General features: G+C 37.1%; 3 protein-coding genes across 3 annotated transcripts; 2 read left to right on the top strand and 1 right to left on the bottom strand.

Moving 5' to 3' along the window:
• Window positions 1-2,881: 2,881 nt before the first annotated feature.
• LOC145955883 (uncharacterized) lies at window positions 2,882-6,658 on the bottom strand. Its single transcript, XM_083071249.1, has one exon. It carries the CDS (start codon window positions 6,656-6,658, stop codon window positions 2,882-2,884), a length of 3,777 nt encoding a protein of 1,258 aa, XP_082927375.1.
• A 3,554-nt stretch (window positions 6,659-10,212) lies between these two features.
• Window positions 10,213-13,846, top strand: LOC109804340 (tonoplast dicarboxylate transporter). The gene is made up of 6 exons (XM_020366158.3): window positions 10,213-10,789; window positions 11,031-11,508; window positions 12,481-12,524; window positions 12,637-12,732; window positions 12,839-13,352; window positions 13,453-13,846. The coding sequence occupies exons 1-6, from the start codon at window positions 10,361-10,363 to the stop codon at window positions 13,482-13,484; spliced, it is 1,593 nt and encodes a 530-aa protein (XP_020221747.2). The 5' UTR covers window positions 10,213-10,360; the 3' UTR covers window positions 13,485-13,846.
• Window positions 13,847-18,470: 4,624 nt separating this feature from the next.
• On the top strand, window positions 18,471-22,184 carry LOC109803827 (tonoplast dicarboxylate transporter). Its single transcript, XM_029272578.2, has 6 exons — window positions 18,471-18,921; window positions 20,376-20,853; window positions 20,951-20,994; window positions 21,100-21,195; window positions 21,620-21,827; window positions 21,912-22,184. Exons 1-6 carry the CDS (start codon window positions 18,493-18,495, stop codon window positions 21,947-21,949), a joined length of 1,293 nt encoding a protein of 430 aa, XP_029128411.2. The 5' UTR covers window positions 18,471-18,492; the 3' UTR covers window positions 21,950-22,184.
• Window positions 22,185-22,550: the final 366 nt, after the last annotated feature.

The raw sequence follows: 22,550 nt of genomic DNA, 5'->3' as shown, positions 1-22,550 counted from the left end.
TCCGGACGCCGGAAGAGTAGTTAATTATACTTGTAATCAAAATGCCTTTTTGTTGTAGTTTGGAGGCCGATAGAGCTTTCTTATCTGAATGAAATCGTTTTTCTTGAGCAATCTGTTTTGACTTGCTGTCCATTAATGATTAGTTAAATAAAAATCATCATTCTTGAATCCTGATAAAGAGCCGAATGGATTAACCACTTGTATGTATATATCTAGGACCGAATGGGTAACCATTTGAACGCCTGAATAAAAGCTGAACAAGCTAGTTTCACCTTTCAGTTAAATAAAACCAAAGATAGGAAATAAACCCGAATTGGTAGCTGTCTTTTGGGTAAAACTAAATCAACTTCCTTCGGCTAGTGCTAGCACGTTTTATGTAAGACCGAAAGAACACGTACCGGTTTGTAGATCTTGAATAACACCGAATGGGTTGCCTCGGCTTGTACTTCTGTTTTATGTAAAACCGAACGAACAAGCCTCGGTTTCTAGAACATTTGTGAATAAAACCGAATGAATTGCCTCGGCTTGTACCTCTGTTTTATGTAAAACCTAAGGAACACGCCTCGGTTTGTAGAACTTTTATTAATAAAACCGAATGAATTGCTTCGGCTTGTATATCTGTTTTATGTAAAACCGAACGAACAAGCCTCGGTTTCTAGAACATTTGTGAATAAAACCGAACGAATTGCCTCGGCTTGTACGTCTGTTTTATGTAAAACCGAAGGAACACGCCTCGTCTTGTAGAACTTTTATTAATAAAACCGAATGAATTGCTTCGGCTTGTATATCTGTGATGGAAGCATATTTGTTAAGGCACATCCTTGGCCGAGTTGAACAACTCGGGAGGGAAGCCTGTTGCGAGACTTTGAGGCACATCCTTGGCCGAGTTGAACAACTCGGGAGGGAAGCCTGTTGCGAGACTTTGAGGCACATCCTTGGCCGAGTTGAACAACTCGGGAGGGAAGCCTGTTGCGAGACTTTGAGGCACATCCTTGGCCGAGTTGAACAACTCGGGAGGGAAGCCTGTTGCGAGACTTTGAGGCACATCCTTGGCCGAGTTGAACAACTCGGGAGGGAAGCCTGTTGCGAGACTTTGAGGCACATCCTTGGCCGAGTTGAACAACTCGGGAGGGAAGCCTGTTGCGTTGATTAAGTAACAGAATCGAAAATTGAGCTGTAAGAATGGAAGAACTGCATAGATTTTTATTAACAGGTGCCTCGTTAAAAACCTTATCGGCCAAAACCCCTTTTCACTTTTTTACAAGGGGAGAAAAGACCGAATAAGGAAAAGAGTACACCATCTATGTATACAAGGTCTGATTTACAACAAATATTAACTATAATATGTCTTCAGATGGGATGCATTCCAAGTTCGCGGAATGACCTTGCCTGAAAGCTCTTCCAATTTATATGCACCGTTCTCCAAGCTATGCCGAATCCGAAATGGGCCATCCCAATTAGCAGCCAACTTTCCTTCTCTCGGGTTACGCCTCGCCGATCCTTGTGCTCTCCATACTAGATCACCTTCTTTAAAACTTCTTCTGATAAGATTGGAATTAAATCTGCGAGTCATCCTTTGCTTGCAAGCCTCAGCCGTGATTTCTGCTTTGAGACGAACCTCGTCCGCCATATCCACTTCAGCTTGGAGAGACATATCATTGGTATTTTCATCAAAATGCATTCTCCGAAAAGAAGGTTCTCCAACCTCTACAGGTATCATAGCTTCGGTGCCATATGTCAGCCGAAATGGTGTTTCTTTAGTCGTGGATTGGGGCGTGCACCTGTAAGCCCATAGAACTTCCAACAATTCCTCCGCCCAAGCTCCTTTAGCGTCTCCCAACCGTCTCTTCAGTTCGCCAAGTATGACTTTGTTTGCTGCTTCGGCTTGCCCATTGGCTTGTGGATGTTCAACAGAGGTAAATCTGTGCTTGATACCGAGATCTTGTATGAACCGATTGAGTTTCTGATCGGTGAACTGCAACCCATTATCGGTAACAAGTGCATATGGAATGCCGAAGCGAGTAATGATGTTCTTCCATAAAAATTTTTGGACATTGGCAGCTGTGATACTTGCAAGCGGCTCGGCTTCAACCCATTTTGTGAAGTAATCCACAGCTACCAATAGAAACTTGCACTGTCCTTTGGCTATCGGGAAGGGGCCTAGAATATCCATACCCCACATCGCAAATGGCCACGGCGAACTTATGCCGTGCAGTTCTTCGGCCGAAGCGTGGATAAGGTTACCATGTCGCTGACATGACACACAATGCTTCACAAAGTTTACACAGTCGTCCTTGAGAGTAGGCCAGTAGTATCCGGCTCGTAGCACTTTCGTTGCTAAAGTCCGTCCCCCCGAATGAAAACCACATATCCCTTCATGCATTTCTCTCAAAATGTAGCTAGCTTGTGCCTCATCAACACATTTCAACAATGGAGTCGAGAATCCTCTCCTATACAAATCTCCTCCAAGAATAACATATCTAGCGGCCTGCGTTCGGAGCTTTTTAGCCGCTGTTGGGTCCGATGGTAGTGTGCCCTGCTCAAGATAATCCATTATCTCGGTGATCCACGTACGAACGGACCGCTCCACTGCCAAACATTCGGCGGCTACCACACTTGGCGATTCGAGGTCCAAGTGAAGTGTGGTTCGTAGTTGTCCAGGCTTTCTGGTGCTGCTTGCCAACCGAGCCAATTGGTCCGCTCTCGTATTGTGTTCCCTTGGTGTGTGTTTTACTTGAACTTCTTCAAACGTATCGCGCATTTTTTGGAATAAATGATAATATTTCAACAAGTTTGCATCTTTTACCTGAAAATTATCATTCACTTGTTCGGCTACGACCTTTGAATCGGTCCAGCACTCCAGCCGGTTGACACCAATTTCTTACGCGAGTCTTAAGCCAGCCAATAACGCTTCATACTCGGCCTGATTATTTGAAGCTTTGAACGCAAACCGTAAAGACTGTTCTATGATTAATCCTGTTGGTCCCTCCAAGATTATACCTGCCCCACTCCCTTGATTGTTTGAGGAACCATCCACGTGTATCGTCCATACAGTATTAACAAAATATCCTTTCGGTTGCAATTCATCAACGAAGTCCACCAAGCATTGGGACCGGATGGGTCCCCTAGGTTGAAAACAAATATCAAACTCCGATAACTCAATTGACCAAGCCATCATCCTTCCTGCTAACTCGGGTTTGCGTAACACTTTGGCTATCGGGCAATCAGTTCGAACAATAATCTGATGACTCTGAAAATATTGCCGAAGGCGCCGAGCAGTGTGAACAAGCCCGAGTGCCACTTTTTCTAAGAGCTGGTACCTTGTTTCGGCTTCCTGTAGCATACGACTGATGAAATAAATGGGCTGTTGTCCCTCTTTTTCTTGAATTAAAACCGTACTTATTGTGTCGTTCGAAACACACAAGTAGACCACAATTGGTACTGCCGGATCGGGCTTAGAAAGGATAGGTGGAGAACCAAGACGTTCTTTTAAAGTCTGAAAAGACTTCTCACATTCGGCAGACCATTCAAACTTGTTCGCTTTTCTCAGTAATTTTGCCATAGGTTTGGTTACTTCAGCCAAACACGGGAGGAATCTTGACAACGCTGTAAGCCGACCTGCTAACTGCTGAACTTGCTTAAGATTCTTAGGGCTGATCATTTTGACAATTGCCATACACTTATCGGGATTAGCTTCAATCCCCCTAACCGAAAGCATGAAGCCAAGGAATTTTCCTCCTGATACTCCAAACACACACTTCTCCGGATTAAGCCTCATATCATACTTGCGCAACTGTTTGAATATTTCAGAAAGATCCATTGCATGCTGATCAACATTTCTGGATTTTACCACCATATCATCCACATATACCTCCATATTCTTGCCTATCTGATGTTGAAAAACTTTATTCATTAACCTTTGGTACGTTGCTCCAGCGTTTTTCAACCCAAACGGCATTACCCGATAGCAGTAATTAGCCGAATCGGTAATGAAGGCCGTCTTTTCCTCATCCCGAGCATGCATGGGAATTTGATTGTATCCCGAATAAGCATCCAGGAATGTCAACATTTCGTGTCCCGAGGCTCCATCGACTAATCGATCTATGTTTGGAAGTGGATAGGCATCCTTCGGGCATGCCTTGTTGAGGCTTGTATAATCTGTGCACATTCTCCACTTTCCATTTGACTTTTTTACCATGACCACATTCGCCAACCAAGTGGTGTAATGAACCTCTCGAATGAATCCGGCATCAAGCAATTTGGCAACCTCTGTTTCAACTGCCAGCTTTCTTTCGGTCCCCATTTTTCTCTTGCGCTGCGCGATTGGTTTTGCTTCGGCACAGACTGAAAGCTTATGACACATGACTTTTGGATCCACTCCTGGCATATCGGAGGGTGTCCATGCGAAGAGATCTCTGTTCTTCTTTATAATCTGACATAAGGCCGAGTGGTCATCTTCAGAGATTTCGGCACCGATGTACGTGACCTGCTCGGGACGTGAGCCTATCTGGAACGGCACTTTAGACTCGATTGGTTCCACCCTTTCTTCATTATTCATTCTTGGATCAAGATCCAACACAGCCTCCTCTACTAGTGCCGAAACGTTCACAGCATGAATTTTGTTGGATTTGGATTTTCTTTCCTCCCTCGGCTCAACACGCAAACTAGCGTAATAACATTCCCTAGCAGCCTTTTGATCGGCGTGAATTGTAATGATATTTCCTCTGTCTGACGGGAACTTCATTGCCAAATGTGGCGTTGAAACGATAGCTCCTAATGCATTTAGGGATGGTCTACCGAGTAGGATATTATACGAGGTATTAGCTTCGACGACAATGTACTTTACTTGGATCTCTCTGTTCTCCTTTTCGTCGAAACAAAACCTTGTAAAAAGTTTTATGTATCCCTTGGTGCTGACTCTCTCTCCTGCAAAGCCAACCAACGGATCGTCATAAGGAAGCAACTCCTTTTCCGAGATACCCAACTGTTGGAATGTGCTCCAATATAGTATGTCCGCCGAACTGCCCTGATCAATCAGTGTTTTCTTGACAATGCAGTTGTGAATCTCAACACTAATGACCATCGGATCGTCTTGTTCTGGGTCAATACCCTTGAAGTCTGCATCTGTGAAGGTTATCGTTGGTAATCGCCGAGACGACTGTCGGTGAACAGCGTTGACCGACCGGATAGCTCGGAGATGTCTCTTTTGGGCCGAAGAAGTTGTGCCCCCACCTGCAAAGCCACCAGCAATGGTATTGATAATCCTTCGATGCGAGGGTGCCGAATCATCTTTTCTTTCACGTGACCTGCTTCTCTCGCGCCGACCTCTATCAGAGGTTTTATCAGAACGGTCTTGCCTGTGCCGATCCTGATACCTGGGTTGGTATGAACGATTTTGAGACGAACCAGACCGGTCCACAAAATTGTGCAGTTTCCCTTGCTTAATCAGGTCTTCGATCTTGTCTTTGAGGGCCGCGCATTCATCAGTTGAATGACCCCGATTCCTATGATACCGACAAGATTTGCTAGTATCTGCTCTTGGCGGGGTAGATGCTCTCTTTGGGATCGTTAACACTTCAGATGCCAAAGCCTGTTCGAGGACCGCCGCGCGATTGGCATTAAGGGGAGTATACTGAATATACTCCGGTCCACGAATAGGCCTCTCCCGAAGGGATATTTCTTTGCCTCGCCCCCTGTATGATGGTTCAACTGGTTTCTCGGATTTAGTGGACTGCTCGGCTCGGGCCTGATTTCTAAATTCTGCCAACTCCTCCATCTGCATGTACTTATCTGCCCTCCTACGTAAGTCATTCATGTCCGAAGGAGGCTTTTTACAAATGCTGTTGACGAATGGGCCTGGTTTTAAAGCCGTTGTGAGATGATGCAGCGCCACGGCTGGGTTGAGATCTCTGATCTCCAAAGTAGCCTTGTTAAACCGATCCATAAACGCCCGAAGAGACTCTTTTTTATCCTGCCTAAGACTAACCAAAGATAAAGATGTTAGACTGTGAGGGCGACTTGTCGCAAATTGGATAGTGAACTGGGATGATAATGTATTAAAGGAATCGATTGAGTTAGGTGGGAGACGAGTGAACCAGCTGAGAGCTCTGCCTTTGAGGGACGTAGGAAAAATCCGACACAATGCAGCGTCATCGGTCGTACTCAGAGTTACCTGTGTCAGAAAAACATCTAAATGTTCATCAGGATCAGTGGTACCATCATACTTGTCAATAGGTAAAGCCTTCCAGTTGTCCATCAGGGAGAGTTGCATAATGGAGGGAGTAAACGGATGTCGGTGTGATCCGATAGTGGTTACATCTGCAGGACGAACTACAGTAGGTAAGGCCGAAGGGAATCTCTCAGGGGCTACTGCTGAAGCGTGGGGGACCGATGTATGGACCGCATGAGATTGGTATGACCCCTGAGTTTGTGTGTTGGTGGCATGGGTAGGCTTCCAAGAAGTATCCTGACTTCTCAGCGCTTCATTCTCAGCCCTCAAGGCTGAAAGCTCCCTTGCATCTTTTTCTCTTTGTTGTTTCATCAATTCCATTTCTTGCTTGAGTAGTCGTACTGTTTCGGTGAGATCTGTTTCGTCCACCATCTCCACATGTTCTTCAGTAGGGCGGTCTTGCGTGTTCGTTCTCCTAGTTATTGGCATCGTTCTTCTTAGCAAACTTTCAACCACTTTCGTTCTGCCCCACGGTGGGCGCCAAATGTACCTGTCTGGAGGATACACCAAATCTTCTCGTACTCTCAAGGCCGAACGAGTGGTCCGATCAAATGCGAGTGAAGGGTTGGTACCTGCAAAAGGCACTCCAACGCTCAAGTCAGGACAAGCACCAATATCGAGGGTAATTAATGAACAGTGACGTTACCTTTTGACTTGAGCTATTTATATTGACATTTATGGGCTTTGGACCCCATGGGCCCTGCAACGTATTTACCGTATTAGGTAATACACCTTAATCAACTAATTAACTCCTAATCATGGATTAAGGGCCATGAGAGATGATGGGCCGATCCAGGTGGCCGAACGCCACTCGGTCACTTGGTTTTGCCTTTTGGCAGCCGACCGGGTGGTGGCCGAACGCCCTTACCCGTACACTAATATCTATTAAAAATTCTGTATATATTTAATTTAATACAAATATGAATATATTTTCTAAAATCTGCTTATATAAAATTAAAATGATATAGGAATATATTTTGTTCATAATTCTTTTAATTTATATTATATTATATATATAACATAAAAAAGACACTCCGTATTTAAACAACCAAATATAAAATTAATTAAAACAAAATAATAGTCAGTAAATAATGAAAAAAAATTAAATAATTTTGTAATAATTATAAAATATAAAATAAGATATAATATAAAAATCATAAAAACAAAATTATCTTAAATAAGTGTAAAAAAAATATGATGCATATTTTTGTAAAGATAATTAACAAATAATATCCGTGATTATTTAGCTATTAGATACAGAAAAATGACAACACACATACTCAAATTTTATAATATCCTGTCCAAATCCTTGTATTTACAATTCCTATTTAATAATAGGCGGCTTGAGTGCTTGCTTGACCATATCGAGTCTCCAAGTTGCCGGCGTCATCCATCTGGGTGAACATGTTTAAATTTGATTTCGAATGATCTTAAATTTTGTAGAATTCTTTTTCTTGTTCTAAAATTACGTGTTTCGATTTTTTTTTTCTTCCTAGAAGCAAGTTTGTGATGGAATTTAACATAACTTTTTAACTCAACATTAAATCGATAATTCGAAATTACATGTAGTAAAAATTGGATTTAGATTGAGAATCAATTTTAGTTGAAACCAACCAAATATGCATATTCAACGTGATTCTGGATATGCAAGCGTATCTCCAACTAGGTAGGCACGTACTAATATGTATCTCACGGTGTTCATTCTTGTGCCTTTCATCCCCACAAGAACGACCATGACAACCACCAATTTAAAATGATCATTTTCATGGTTCAACCTCTGCCACCTGTCACTGCCACGTCTTCGATCAGTCCAGTTTCCCACATCATGCATTTTTTTTTATTCTCCTTTTCTTTTTCCAACAAATCATGGTTATATAGAATAACAGAAACATGGTGGACCCATGTATGTATTATTAGCGAGTCTCCCTCATTAAATAATGCATATAAAACGTGCCTTATGAGTTTTTGTTAGGTGTAAATAAATGCCAATGACATATGTAAAAAAATAAAAATAGATAATTTGGTTGTGCGTGAACTACATATATACACACATCATTGTCAAAATAAATAAATGTCAATGATGATCGCTGTTTTCTATGAGTTTTTACTTTAATTTATATACTAGTACATGATTAATTTGGAATGTTTGATACGGATTCATCGAATCACCACATATATTAATCAATGTAAACAATGATGTAGTAAAATAATTCAATTCTATTAAACGTCTCAATATAAAATATTTACACCAAATTATGGATAAGTATAAACTATAAAGTAAATTAGATTAGTTAAGTATTAATATATATTGTTAAAGGTTGAATGTTGTCGATATATATCGATGATTTGTAATAAAACATGGGTGTGCATGGTTGGGGTTGGGTTCCGACGCAAACAGAAAGATTGACCAGGACCATTCAATTCAACAAGTAGATTACCACGTATTTTTATTATTATTATTGACCAAATTCAACAGGTAGTTTAATTGTGCGACAACCATTAAAATAAAATCTATACAGTGTCATAATTATTCAAGATCAACGAATCAACGAAGCAGAAAAATTCAATTGAAGACAGATTGAATAAGGATAACGATTGGAATTAGCCATGCGAATTCATCGTCATATCCTCTTGTTTAATTATTATACATGCATTTCTAATAAATTTAAATATTTAATTTCAACTAAATTTAAGAAATCCATACAATACACACATGCTCACCAATTCACTACACGATCATTCGGGATTGTATATCTTTATATCACAAAAGGTTGAGACAAAAAACTTGCCATGAATTGTTTTTTTTTTTTATATAAAAAGAAACTAAAAAAAATGATTCAATAAAAAAACCTTTTACGTTCAGACAAATATGAACATACTCAAGTACGTTTTCCGGGAAATCGCAAGCCAAATAATCAATGAATCAATATGTAGGTTTTTTTTATAGTTTTTTGTTAAAAAAAAAAAAAAAAAAAACAAAATCCACTATTCCGTATAACTGTGTGTTTGGAACAGCGTCAAAACGTAATTTTTCACGTTTGAGTGAAAGGAGAAAATAATAGCTTCTCTTTAAATTGCTACTTGAACATGGAGAGAGACAAAGAAATTGAGTTTCAAAATTGAAACCAAACATACACTAAATTATTAGGTGACCACGTGAAAGTATCCATGACTTGATAATGATTTCCTATTTTGCGAAGAAAAAATTGCCATCTACGTACCAAACCTACTTGGAAGGAAATTTCTTTCCATTTCATCACATGACAAAATTAATCAGTACATACATAAATTAAATTCATGATAATCTTGTATTCTTGTTTTAAATCACCCTGCATAGCATTTACCTTTTTCAATGCCTTGTTTGGGCTTTTCTCCACTGTATCGTTAATTTCACAATTGTTTTTTTAACCGAGATATTCTTTATTGACAGTTAAACCTAATATTTATTTAAGGGGTTGACCTTTTTAAAAAAAAAATTTCATATGTATCGACTAAATATTGAACCATAACTACGTGTTTAAAAAGTAAAATTATCCATCATACGTGATATTAATTTTGTCAATTAAATGTCACACCTTGTTTGTATTAATTTTGACAATTATTTGATCCTCCCTTTGAACATATATATAAAATATGTGTTATATTATCTAAAATATTATTAATTGTATTTATTATATAAATATTTCTTGATTGTTTTTTTTTTTCTTCTAATGCATATGTTGAGAGTAAGTATATAGTATTAGTAGGTACCATATTGATGAATTAAATGGCATCCAATGGACGACGCAGGCTGGAGCCAAAGGACCCCACCTTAATCATATATCCCAATAAAGGATCGCACAGCCAAGCTCTTCCACGTTCCACCACATGATTCATAAATTTTGACTTGAAAAGGATTCACAAAATATGAGCCACGTCACTAGAAAGCATCCAAATCAAAAGCTGGTAGTAACCTTAATGTAACACTAATCTCATTCTCATCCAAATAATTTATAGAAAAGGAAGCAAATTTGCCCACTAGTTCTGAAAATTCAATAATAAAAGCCCCAACGCTTAACCTTCATTTCTGCCAAACAAAACCTTGCTGGGTAAACTCATTCGGTACGACAGTTATTCCTTCTTCTCTCCAAGATGATCGGAGAACACAAGCCATCCCATGTTTCCGATGACCCCAAGGCACCACTTCTCCCCGTTCACGAGCCGTTTGAAAGCAGCGTCTCCTTCAGCTTAAAATCCCTTCTCACACTGAAAAACTTTTATGTGATTCTGGGACCTTTGTTGTCCATTTTCATATGCCTCTTCGTGAAGCTGGACGCTCCACCCACAAGCCAGAAAATGCTCGGCGTCATTGCTTGGGTTTTCGCTTGGTGGGTAACCCAGGCCGTGCCACTTCCCGTTACCTCCATGTGCCCCTTGTTCCTCTTCCCTCTCTTCGGGATCGCTTCAGCTGATAGCGTCGCCCACTCTTACATGGATGACGTCATCACGCTCGTTCTGGGAAGCTTCATTCTCGCTCTCGCCGTCGAACGCTACAACGTCCATCGCAGATTGGCCTTGAATGTCAGTCCCTCCTCTTCAAACTTGATTATATGTGTGTTGAGCCATCTACTAATTTTGTAGGTGTCTATTATGTTGTTTTTCAATTAACATATTAAAAATTTGTATTAACAAGTGTGAATATATTAAGTTTAAAATACTAGTAAATTTTGGTGGTGGAAAACGTGGCAGCGTTCCCTTTGTGTTTTTTTAGGATGATATGATTAATGATTAATGATTTGTGAACGTGACGTGGGTCCAACAGGTAACATTGCTGTTTTGTGGCGACCCGGTGAATCCAGCGCTGCTACTATTGGGGCTATGCGCCACGATATTCTTCGTGAGCATGTGGCTGCACAACGTGGCAACGGCGGTGATGATGATGCCGGTGGCGACGGGGATCGTGCAGCGGCTGCCGGCGGCGCACGAGCAGTCGGAGGCGATAAACAAGTTCTGCCGGGCGGTGATTCTGACGGTGGTGTACGCAACGCCGATTGGGGGAATAAGCACTCTGACGGGAACCGGCGTGAACCTGATAATAATTGGGATGTGGAAGAGCCTCTTCCCTGAGGCAAAGCCAATCAGCTTCAACACGTGGTTCTTCTGGGGTTTCCCTGTGGCGGTTCTCATCCTCATTTGCTTTTGGTCCATACTTTGCCTCCTCTACGTGCCCAAAGGCTCTGCTCGTGCTTTGTCTGCTTACTTGGACAAGACTCACTTGAAAAGGGACCTCGAAGCGCTTGGTAACTTTCTCACTTCAACTCCATTCTATTTCACGCAGAAAAACCCTTCCCAAGCTTCCGCCTCTTTTCTTCTTTTGTCGTTTTCTCTTTTGTTTTCTCTCTCTTACATTAGGGGCTGCATCTTAGTCAATTTTTCAGCGCTACATTCTCAACCTCTTGTGCTCATCTGCCACCTAGGACGCATGTCTAACTCAATCCACCCATTTCCATTGCTCCAATACAAAATAAATAATATTCTCACTCATTTTTAATAATTCAAATATCACATTTAATTTTTTTTTATCAAACTTTAAAGAGGATTATTATTAGTCTGGTTTTTCAGAGTTATCCGTGACCGCAAGTAAGCAAAATTAAATAGGAAAAACATTAGCGACGCAAGTGAAGTTTAACACGTGTATAGCGTGTTTGGTTATAGCCTTATAGGGTGATGAGTTGATTTTCCACGTTTTATTTAAAACTAATATATATATTGAACTTAATTTTTTACTTCACTGCTGTATTTCCAAATACACGTTCATATTCGACTTCAATATTTTCACACGAGCATTGTTAAAAAAATTGCTGCACGAACTCCATAGGAAAAAAGGTAGATGCATTTAAAATTAATTAAAGAATAAAAGTAAACAAAAAGTTTGACGGAAATCACGCCAAGTAGTATTTCTCTTAGACTTGCAAGTTGCAATGTAGTTGTCCAATTCAAAAGGAGTGGTCTTCGTGGCTACTGGCTAGCCTCGCTTGAAGCGGACAGGAAGCATAATAAATTAATAATGGACATATTTGGGGTTATCTACATATCACATGGAAGAATCTCACTTCAACTTAACAATGCTCATTATCGACATGTATCACTTTTTTTTTGACTGTTTTATTTTTTATTATTATAAACTAGCTACAGTTTTAATAAAATAATACTTGTCCTGTGCTCCAAAAAGTTAAGGCAGTTGTAATTAATTCTTTTATGGTTGTTTGCAGGTCCCATGGCTTTTGCTGAGAAGATGGTGTTGTCTGTGTTTGGGGTATGTATGCGTTAATTACACGTTTTAAATTTTCATATCCAACCATGGAGAAACTTATTGTGTTTTAAATTAGACATTTAAGACATTGATTAAAGCTAAATGGTGAATGCAGTTGCTGATCGTGCTGTGGATGACAAGAAGAATCACAGATGACATTCCTGGATGGGGATCATTATTCCATGGCCTTGTTGGTGATGGAAGTGTCAGTGTAAGTATTGTGCATGTCTACTTTAGATATATATGACTCATTACGCACCAAAAATTGGAGACTCGAATTAATGAAACATAACCAATGTGAATCAATATTAATGTAGGTTATGGTGGCTGTTTTATTGTTCATAATCCCAAACATGAAGCAAGAGGGGGAGAAACTAATGAGCTGGAATGACTGCAAAAAATTACCTTGGAACCTCATTCTGCTCCTAGGAGCTGGTTTTGCCATTGCTGATGGAGTACAATCGAGTGGCCTTGCAGATGTGCTATCAAGAGCCTTAGATTTCTTGGAAGGTGCCCCATACCTGCTCATTGTTCCTGCTGTTAGTCTAATATGCAGCATTATCACTGAGTTCATCACCTCCAATGATGCTACTGCCACCCTTCTTGTACCACTTCTGTATCACATAGCCAGAACTATGCACGTGCACCCTCTTCTTCTTATGGTTCCTGGAGGAATTGCAACCGAGTTTGCCTTTTGGCTTCCAACTTCAACACCATCAAATGTAGTTGGATTTGCCACTGGACACATAGAAATTAAAGACATGCTCAAAATTGGTGTGCCGCTCAAGGTTGTTGGGATTGTTGTCTTGTCTCTTCTCATGCCATCACTAGGTGAGTTACATATATAACTTCTGTGTAATAGTTGACAAAACAAAACTACAAAAGCATTTGCTTGAAAAAGAATTCTGACGTTTAAGTTTTGTTGTTACAGGAACTATTGTTTTTGGAGCAAATAGCAGTTAAGTGACATTTACAAGGAAAACTCTTTCCAAATTTCACTTTGCTTTATAAATTTTGGGTGGCTTTATTATTATTCACGGAATCTCGTTGGTCCGGGAGATCATGAACGAGATGTGCAAGGGGGTCTTGTGCTATATTTTGGCAATTAGGAATACCCGGTGCAGATATCAACAGGGCAAAGGAGAAGGGAGAGAAACATCTTCAATTCTCCATCTCTTTCTTTTATTTCGTATTTTTTTTGTTAATTTGTTTATATTTTTTTACAGGCTTATATTATTATAAATATAGGGATAGGAAGAATTTCCAGCCATTGTAAAAATAATATCAGTAATAGAAATAGGGAATTGATTTGGTTATTGTGTAAACTGCATTTTGTTGATGCGGGAGTGTTGGATTTTCTGTTGATATGCTTACATTTTAATTTCTTGGCTGTTAGTTGAGTTCGTTGGAATGTCGGTATTGTGGGCCCTCCTTTTTTAAAATAATGTTAGTCGAGTTTCACACATCGGACATTTTTTCTTTGGTCCAACAAATCATGCATGTGGAAACTTAGTGGGCTGGGCCCAAGTATTCATTATTGGTGGACCTCCCTAATTAATCAAGGTTCTATATATATATATATATATATACATATATATATATATATATATATATTTTTTTTTTTTTTAACTACAGCTCCTTTCTTCTTCTTATTTTATTAAAAATTAAATTCCTAAAAATACCTTTCTCTTTCACATAATTCATTCCCTCTTCTTTTCGGTTTTCACTTGCATCCTAGTCTTCTTCTCACTTCTCACCTATCTTAATAGGTAGTTTTATTTATTTAAATTTTTTACATTACTTTCTTCCTCCATCCTTTTTCGGTTTTCACATTAATACATCTCCATCTCCCTCTTTTAGTTTTCAAACGCACCCAGGACAAAGAACTAGTGTTTGACAAAGTTATATACGTGTGTGACTTTCTTAGTAGTGTCTAAAGTGTCAAGTCAAATGTGCATTTTTTTCTTCAAGTACTTTTCCCCATTTACACATTTAGAAAGCACAACATTATATTTAGTGTTTATATTATTTTAATGTTTTGGAAATTTTTTTTTAATAATTCTGAAAAACTAAATTTGGTGTTTTAGAAAGTACTTTCTAAAAGTATGTAAAAAAAACAATTATAGAAAATACTTTCCAAAACACTAATTTTACTATTTCGAAAAGTACTTTCTGAAATATTGAAAGTTGAAGAGAAAGTTGACTACATCTTTGGTTTTGGTGTTACCCAACCCTAGTGAGACATTTGATGTGTTATGTGATTCTTCTCATTAGGGATTGACATGTGTATTGATGCAGTAGAGGAAGGTGGTAGCATATGCTTCTAGGCAGTTGAAGGTTCATAAGAGGAATTATCCCATTCATGACTTGGAGTTGGTAGTTATGGCATTCACCTTGAAGATTTGGAGACATTACTTATATGAAGGCAAGTTTAATGTTTTCAATGACCATAAGAGCTTGAAGTACTTGTTTATCAAAAGAATTGAACATCAGACAGAGGAGGTGGATGAAATTTTTGAAGGACTGTGACTTTTAATTGATGTACTATCTTGGAATGGCTAATGTGGTATGCCCCGAGTAGGAAATCCATCCACATTTCTTCATTAATGATTAAGGAGTTAGAGTTAGTGAAGAAATTCACAAATTTGAATCTTTATGGAGAGTTGGTTCAAGATCACATTAGTTGTGAGATGACTACCATTACTAATGAGTTATTGGAGTAGGTGAAGGAGAAACAATTGTAGGATGTAGAATTATTGAAGATCAAAAGGTTGTTGGCTACTGAGAAGGTTGTGGGATTTGAGTTGAGTGGAGTGAGATTTTGAGAGGTTTAAGGAAAAAATTTGTCTACCTTGGGATTTTGAGCTAGAGATGATGGTTTTGGAAGAAGGCCACAAGAGTCGACTTAATCTGCATCTTGGTATGATTAAGATGTACCAAGATCTCAAGAAGAGTTTTTGGTAGTCTAGTATGAAAAGATAGTTAATAGAGTATGTGGTAGCTTGACTGACTTGTCAAAAAGCTAAGGTGGAGCACTAGAAATTGTGTGATTTATTACAATTGGTGGAGATTTTAAAGTGAAAGTGAGATAACATTACTATGAACTTCATAGGTGGATTATCTAATTAAGTTTGCTAGGAGTAGTAATGTTATTTGGATGATAGTTGAGAGGTTGACTAAGTGTACACTTTCTTCGTATCAACATAAAGTGGTCCTTGGAGAAACTTACCTAGTTGTATATGCAATAGATAGTATGATTACATGAAGTGCCTTCCAATATTCTTAGATAAGGATCCAAGGCTCACTTTCAATTTTTGATAGAGTTTGCACCAATCCCTAGGGACAAGGATCCCTGGGACAAATGATCAGTCAAAAAGGACTATTCAATCATTGGAGGACTTGTTCAGGACTTGTGTTCTAGATCACCTTAGCAATTGGGAGGATGTATTACCTTTAGTGGAGTTCACTTGCAACAACATTTTACATGCTAGCATTGGTATGACATCTTTTGAGGTCTTGTATGGGAGAAGATATAAAACTTTTTTATGTTGGTATAAAGAGGATGAATTAATTATGGTGAGAATACAATTAGTTCTACAAATTACAGAAAAGGTAAAAATGATGCAATAAATGATGAAAACTAAACAAAAGTTTTATGCTAATAGAAGGACAAAGCCTTTGGAGTTTGAGGAAATAAAAAGAGGAACGGGTTCCTCAAGTCTTGTATAATCTTCCCACACATTGTGCAAGAGCTGTAAATAGAACATTAGTCTGAAAATATGAGCAACAGTAGTAGTATTTTACCTACAATATTTGTCTGAAAAGTCACCAATGAAGCTTTCCACCCTGGTTTGACAAAACCTGCAACAATGATCGCACCACTCCATAACAACATTTGTAATGATCAATCCAAAACTGTCCTATTTCTTGGGAACCAAATCAACCAATTATGTTGCCCATTGACAAAGTATCTACACCTTTATATATTATTTAGAGGAGAATGCTTCCACAAGACTTGCTTTTAAGTATGCTCATGCAGGGTCAAGCTATGTTCAAATAATGATATCAGTTAACATTATGAGAGTTAAAAGAGAGTTACCCAACCAAGAGAAATTTAAAAATCAAGAAATTTTTTTTATATCTTTCATTTATTGATAACTATATTTCCTATGTATTCACTTATAATGTACATTAAACATAACTATCACTTAAAGTAAATAATGATTTATTTGAAATAAAATTTAAATTTATTGTAAAATTAATTTAAAGTAATATATTAATTACTATCTTTGTTTCTAACTTCCTTTATATAAGACTCAATTATCTAATTCATCAAGATTAAAAAAATAGTTAATTTAGTTTATAATAATAAATTTGTTTTATTTATATTTTCTTTTCTAGAATTACACTCCCTTTTTTTCTTCAAATTAATACTCATATATCTTTTAAATAATTAGGGTATATGATTTTTTTTAAAAAAATTATAACATTAATGTATTTTATCAAATTAAAAAAACACATTTTAATTAGGATTATTTTAGTTTAAAATAATTAATATATGAGACAATATAAATCAAATTTTTATATAAAAGATCATACAATTATTTTAAGTTGAGTTTTATAAATAGGAATAAAAGTAATACTTTTTTGACCTTGATACTTTATCATATATTATTTATAATTAAGATAAAAAATAATATAATTATAATATTGTCCTTTTGCAATTTAAAAAAAAAAAAATCACCAATTTAAAAAGGCACAAGAGCAAGCACAACAAAAAAAAAATGGTTGAAACGAACTAGTCATAATAAAAGAAGGTTTAATTATAATAAGATAAAAAAATTAAATACATTTTTGTCACTCAAGTTTTATAGTTTAACAAATTTCACTTCAATTTTTGAAATTGTATATTTTGGAACTCAAGTCGCTAATTTTTATACATTTTACTACTCTATTTTTTTCTAATTTTTTTATCGTTAACTTGTTAAATTCACTATTAACATATTCTTTTATCATTCATATGTTACATCAATAATTTATACATATCAATAGTCAATTTGTTACTTCAGAAGTCAATTAATAGAAACATGCAATCAATTAATAAAGTTATAAAATATGTAAAAAAAAATTAATGTAATTTTAAAATAAAAATTGACCATCTAATTCAACCCTAAAATAATTTGGAGAGAAAAAGTGTGATAAAACCGAAAATAAAAAATAAAGAAAAAAAGAAAAGTAATGACTAAGGATGACAAATATACTCGTACCTACGAGTAATATTCAAACTCATTCCGACTTTGACGAAGAATACCCGGTTTGATTAGGTACGGGTACGGGTAAAACCCTATACTTTCAATCGGGTACGGGTACAGGTACGGGTAAAACCCAATACTTTAAATTGGGTACGGGTACGGGTACGAGTATGTACTTACCCGCCCCGTACCCGTACCCGTACCTATCCCCGTTCCCATTTTTAATTTAATATTCACTTTCAATTTAATTATATTAAATAATTTTAATATTTTTTTATGTGTGATTATTTATTATAATATGAGATAGAGAAATAACTTAATTATAATTATAATATAATAAAAAAAATATAAAAATATCATATTTTTTTAAAAAAATAAAAAATAAAAATTTTGACAAGTACGGGTATACCCGATATTAGACGGGGACAGGATGAGGATGAAAATCACATACCCAACAGCTACGGATACAGAAACGAGGATGAGTTTGACTCGCAAAAATAGAGACGAGTATCATGAAACTCGTAGCTGACACGCCTCATTGTCATCCCTAGTAATGACATCTAAACGAAATTAATAGTATTGACTTTAAAATTACAAAAACAATTAAGAAACACATGCACGTGAAAAGCACCAAAAGTGGGTTGTATTAATTTGTAGCAACTAGGTAATTGTGACACTAATCTCTTTAGTTCTATGAGACAGTTTTGGTTGTCTCCAAGATGATCGAAGAACACAGTTCGTCACATGCTTCCGATGAGCACAAGGCACCACTTCTCCCCGTTCACGAGCCAGTTGAAAGCAGCGTCTCCTTCAGCTTCAAATCCCTTCTCACACTGAAAAACTTTTATGTCATTCTGGGACCTTTGTTGTCCATTTTCATATGCCTCCTCGTGAAGCTCGACGCTCCACCCACAAGCCAGAAAATGCTTGGTGTCATTGCATGGCTCTTCGCTTGGTGGCTCACGGAGGCCGTGCCACTTGCCGTCACCTCCATGTGTCCCTTGTTTCTCTTCCCTCTCTTTGGGATTGCTTCATCTGATACCGTCGCCCACTCTTACATGGACGACGTCGTCACGCTCGTTTTGGGAAGCTTCATTCTCGCTCTCGCCGTTGAACGCTATAATGTGCATCGGAGATTGGCCTTGAACGTGAGTAACTCCTTTTTCCCTCTACTGTAGTTTTGACAAAACCAAATTGTTGCACTTATTTTATTATTGCAATCGATTTCCTTAGTCTGAGCGATCAAGATACAGAGTGTTCTCTCTCTCTCTCGCTATTTTTTATTGACAATTATTCAGATTTTCTTTCCATGTGGTCCTAGTATACTCAATTATTTGATATTAGAAATGATTCAAGTTTCGACTTTTTCTTCCAAACAGACTTATGTTCGATCGAACTAGCTATTTTAAAATAGTACAAAACTTCATCAATAATTATTGTGTTGAACCTGCTTTATAAATTAAATAAGTTAAATTTAATTTAAAATTTAAATTCAGTAAATAAATGAATTAAATTTAAGTTATGTATAATTTAATTTATTTGATTCATGATTTAGCATCTAAATATATAATTTTTTTTATTTAATTCTAACTTATTAAAATTTAAAAGAATCTACCAAACTTATAGTTATAAGTTAATAATATAAGAAGTGGACACCTTAATATATATTGCATGATATGGATTGAGTTTTTTTATTATTTTTTTGTAAGGAGGAATATTTTTTTTATATATGCGAACTTTGATTATAATTATGTAATTTTGGAATCATACTTTGTAATCTTACAAAACTAATAGAATAAGTTATATTTTATCTTTTCAAAAAAATACTTAAATCATCATTTTATCTAAAAATTTATTAATAAGTAGAAATTTTGAGAAGTATAGGATTTAACAATTTTGACTCTTGCTTTATATGATTTGAGCTAATGAATTGAATCAAGTTGTTTGCAAACTTAAATCTAATAGAGTTTGAGCTAAAATAAAAGATTCGAATTGAATTTTGAGCTGAATTTTATCATACTTCAAATTCAAGACAGAGACGAATTTCTATTGGAGAAAAGGTAGATTAGGTGTCACTATCTATTATATAGTTTTTCAATTATCTAAAAAAATTATTTGATAGTTCACATAATAAATAAAAAATCTAAGCTTTTATTTTGTCCATATAAAAAAATCTAAATAAGGATACTAATTTTATTAGTCTCTCAATTTTGAAATAAACTTATTTTTATCCTTTAAATTTAAATTTTTTAATTCATATTATTCTATAAAACCTTATTTCAATCTTCTAAGACCTAGCATCACTAATATATTAGCATTAGTTGATTTAATATAATATACATTTACTAATAAAGATACTCATAGATGAATTTTATATAAAAGTATATTTTGTTTGACAAACTCATTAGCGGAATAAAGAGACTAGAATAATCTGTTTTAAAATTACAAGAGTAAAAGGTTCCATATTAAAATTGAGGGACAGAAATAAAAGTGTTTCGTATTTAAGAAACTGAAATCGACCTCTAGATATATCACTAAGGTGAAACTTTAATTCACGTAGTGGATATGATTTGTGAATGTGACATGGCCATGGGTCCTACAGGTAACGTTGCTGTTTTGTGGGGATCCGATGAGTCCCGCGTTGTTTTTGTTGGGGTGGTGTGTGACGATATTCTTGGTGAGCATGTGGCTGCTGAACATGCCAACGGCGGTGATGATGATGTCAGTGGCGACGGGGATCGTGGAGCGGCTATCGACGGTGCAGGAGCAATCGGAGGCTATAAACAAGTTCTGCAAGGCTGTGATTCTGACGGTGGTGTTTGCGACACCCATTGGAGGGATAAGCACTCTTACGGGGACGGGTGTGAACTTGATAATAGTCGGAATGTGGAAGAGCCTCTTCCCTGAGGCAAAGCCAATCAGCTTCAACACGTGGTTCTTCTTTGGTTTCCCTGTGGCTATTCTCATCCTCCTTTGTTTTTGGTGCATTATTTGCGTCCTCTATGTGCCAAAAGGCTCTGCTCGTGCTTTGTCTCCTTACTTGGACAAAACTCACTTGAAAAGGGACCTCGAAGCTCTTGGTAAGTTTCTCACTTCAACCCTACACAAAACTAGACTCGCATGTGCTCCAAAACAAGTTAAATCAATTGCAATTCTTTTATATATGCTTGTTTGCAGGTCCCATGGCTTTTGCTGAGAAAATGGTGTTATCTATGTTTGGGGTATGTATGTATGCCTAGATATACCTTTGAAATTTTTAAATGTTTACTGTGTTTTCAATCAGACAATTAAGACTTTAATTAAAGCCAAATGGTAAATTAATGCAGTTGTTGATCATACTATGGATGACAAGAAGAATCACAGATGACATTCCTGGATGGGGAGTTTTATTCCATGGCCTTGTTGGTGATGGAAGTGTCAGTGTAAGTATTGTGTTTAAATGGTTCTTTTAGTAACATATGTCTCGTTACACCAAGAATTGGAGTCTCCAATTAATGTAAGTAACCAAAATGAAGGCTAGCTTCTATACAATTAATGTAGATTATGGTGGCTGTTTTATTGTTCATAATCCCAAACATGAAGCAAGAGGGGGAGAAGCTAATGAGTTGGAATGAGTGCAAAAAGTTACCTTGGAATCTCATTTTGCTTCTAGGAGCTGGCTTTGCCATTGCTGATGGAGTACAATCTAGTGGCCTAGCAAATGTTCCGTCAAGGATCTTAGATTTTTTAAAAGATACTCCACGCTGGGCCATTGTTCCGGCTGTTAGTTTAATATGAAGTATTATTACTGAGTTCATCACCTCCAATGCTGCCACTGCCACCTTTCTTGTCCCACTTCTGTATCAGATAGCCAGGACTATGCATGTGCATCCTCTTCTTCTTATGATCCCTGGTGGAATAGCAACCGAGTTTGCTTTCTGGCTTCCAACTTCAACACCATCAAATGCACTTGGGTTTGCCACTGGACACATAGAAATTAAAGATATGCTCAAAGTTGGTGTGCCACTCAAGGTTGTTGGGATTGTTGTCTTGTCTCTTCTCATGCCATCACTAGGTGAGTTATATATACCTTCTATGTTACAGTAGACAAAAACATTTGGTTGAAAAAGGTTCTGACATCCATGTTTTGTTGTTGCAGGAACTATTGTTTTTGGAACTGATACTGTTACTCAATAATTAACCAAGGAAAACTTTTGTGGGAAATTCATTTCTTCCCCAAACTCCCCTTTGTTTTATAAATTTTGGATGGGTCTTTTACCATTCATGGAATCCAGTTTATTTAGGGGAACAAAATTTAAATATTATGTAATGACCTTATGCTATATCTAAGTAATGAAGAATAATGTGTGCAAGTATCAAGAGACAAAAGGAGAAGACATGGAAATTAAAATCCCATCTCAATTCTTTTTTATTTTGTATTTGTTAATTTGTTACAAGTAATGCTATAAAATTTTAAATATATATATATATATATATATTAATATATACTAATATAAAATTTAAATCTTATTTATAAATACATTAAATATTATTGTGACGTCTCGGTAAATAACCGACTAAATGGCCAGACATTGAGCCTCTTCGCCTTACATGCTTGAGGCTGGAAGGCAAGTGTGACGTCTCGGTGAATAACCGACTAGACCTTGTGTTAGCGGTATGGCGATCGCTACCCATTACCTCCCTTTAATTCAAATCCTTCGCCTAAGGGCAGGGATACTCGGTCCAAACCTGATTACTGGCATGCCCGGCACCATTCCCTCCGTCCAGAGGGGGATCG

This window comes from Cajanus cajan, chromosome 1 (assembly GCF_000230855.2).
Source record: "Cajanus cajan strain Asha chromosome 1, NIPB_CcT2T_4, whole genome shotgun sequence".
Classification (NCBI taxonomy): Eukaryota; Viridiplantae; Streptophyta; class Magnoliopsida; order Fabales; family Fabaceae; genus Cajanus; species Cajanus cajan.
The sequence above is the reverse complement of the archived record's forward strand: the minus strand, read 5'-3'. Positions and strand labels throughout refer to the sequence as shown.

Excerpts from the sequence above, each read along its gene's own strand:
- LOC109804340 (XM_020366158.3), top strand. The coding sequence starts at position 10,361 with ATGATCGGAGAACACAAGCCATCCCATGTTTCCGATGACCCCAAGGCA. Across the intron at positions 10,790-11,030 it reads ATCGCAGATTGGCCTTGAAT|GTAACATTGCTGTTTTGTGG; the intron begins GTCAGTCCCTCC and ends TGGGTCCAACAG. Across the intron at positions 13,353-13,452 it reads TCTTCTCATGCCATCACTAG|GAACTATTGTTTTTGGAGCA; the intron begins GTGAGTTACATA and ends TTGTTGTTACAG.
- LOC109803827 (XM_029272578.2), top strand. The coding sequence starts at position 18,493 with ATGATCGAAGAACACAGTTCGTCACATGCTTCCGATGAGCACAAGGCA. Across the intron at positions 20,854-20,950 it reads AAGGGACCTCGAAGCTCTTG|GTCCCATGGCTTTTGCTGAG; the intron begins GTAAGTTTCTCA and ends GCTTGTTTGCAG. Across the intron at positions 21,828-21,911 it reads TCTTCTCATGCCATCACTAG|GAACTATTGTTTTTGGAACT; the intron begins GTGAGTTATATA and ends TTGTTGTTGCAG.
- LOC145955883 (XM_083071249.1), bottom strand. The coding sequence starts at position 6,658 with ATGCCAATAACTAGGAGAACGAACACGCAAGACCGCCCTACTGAAGAA.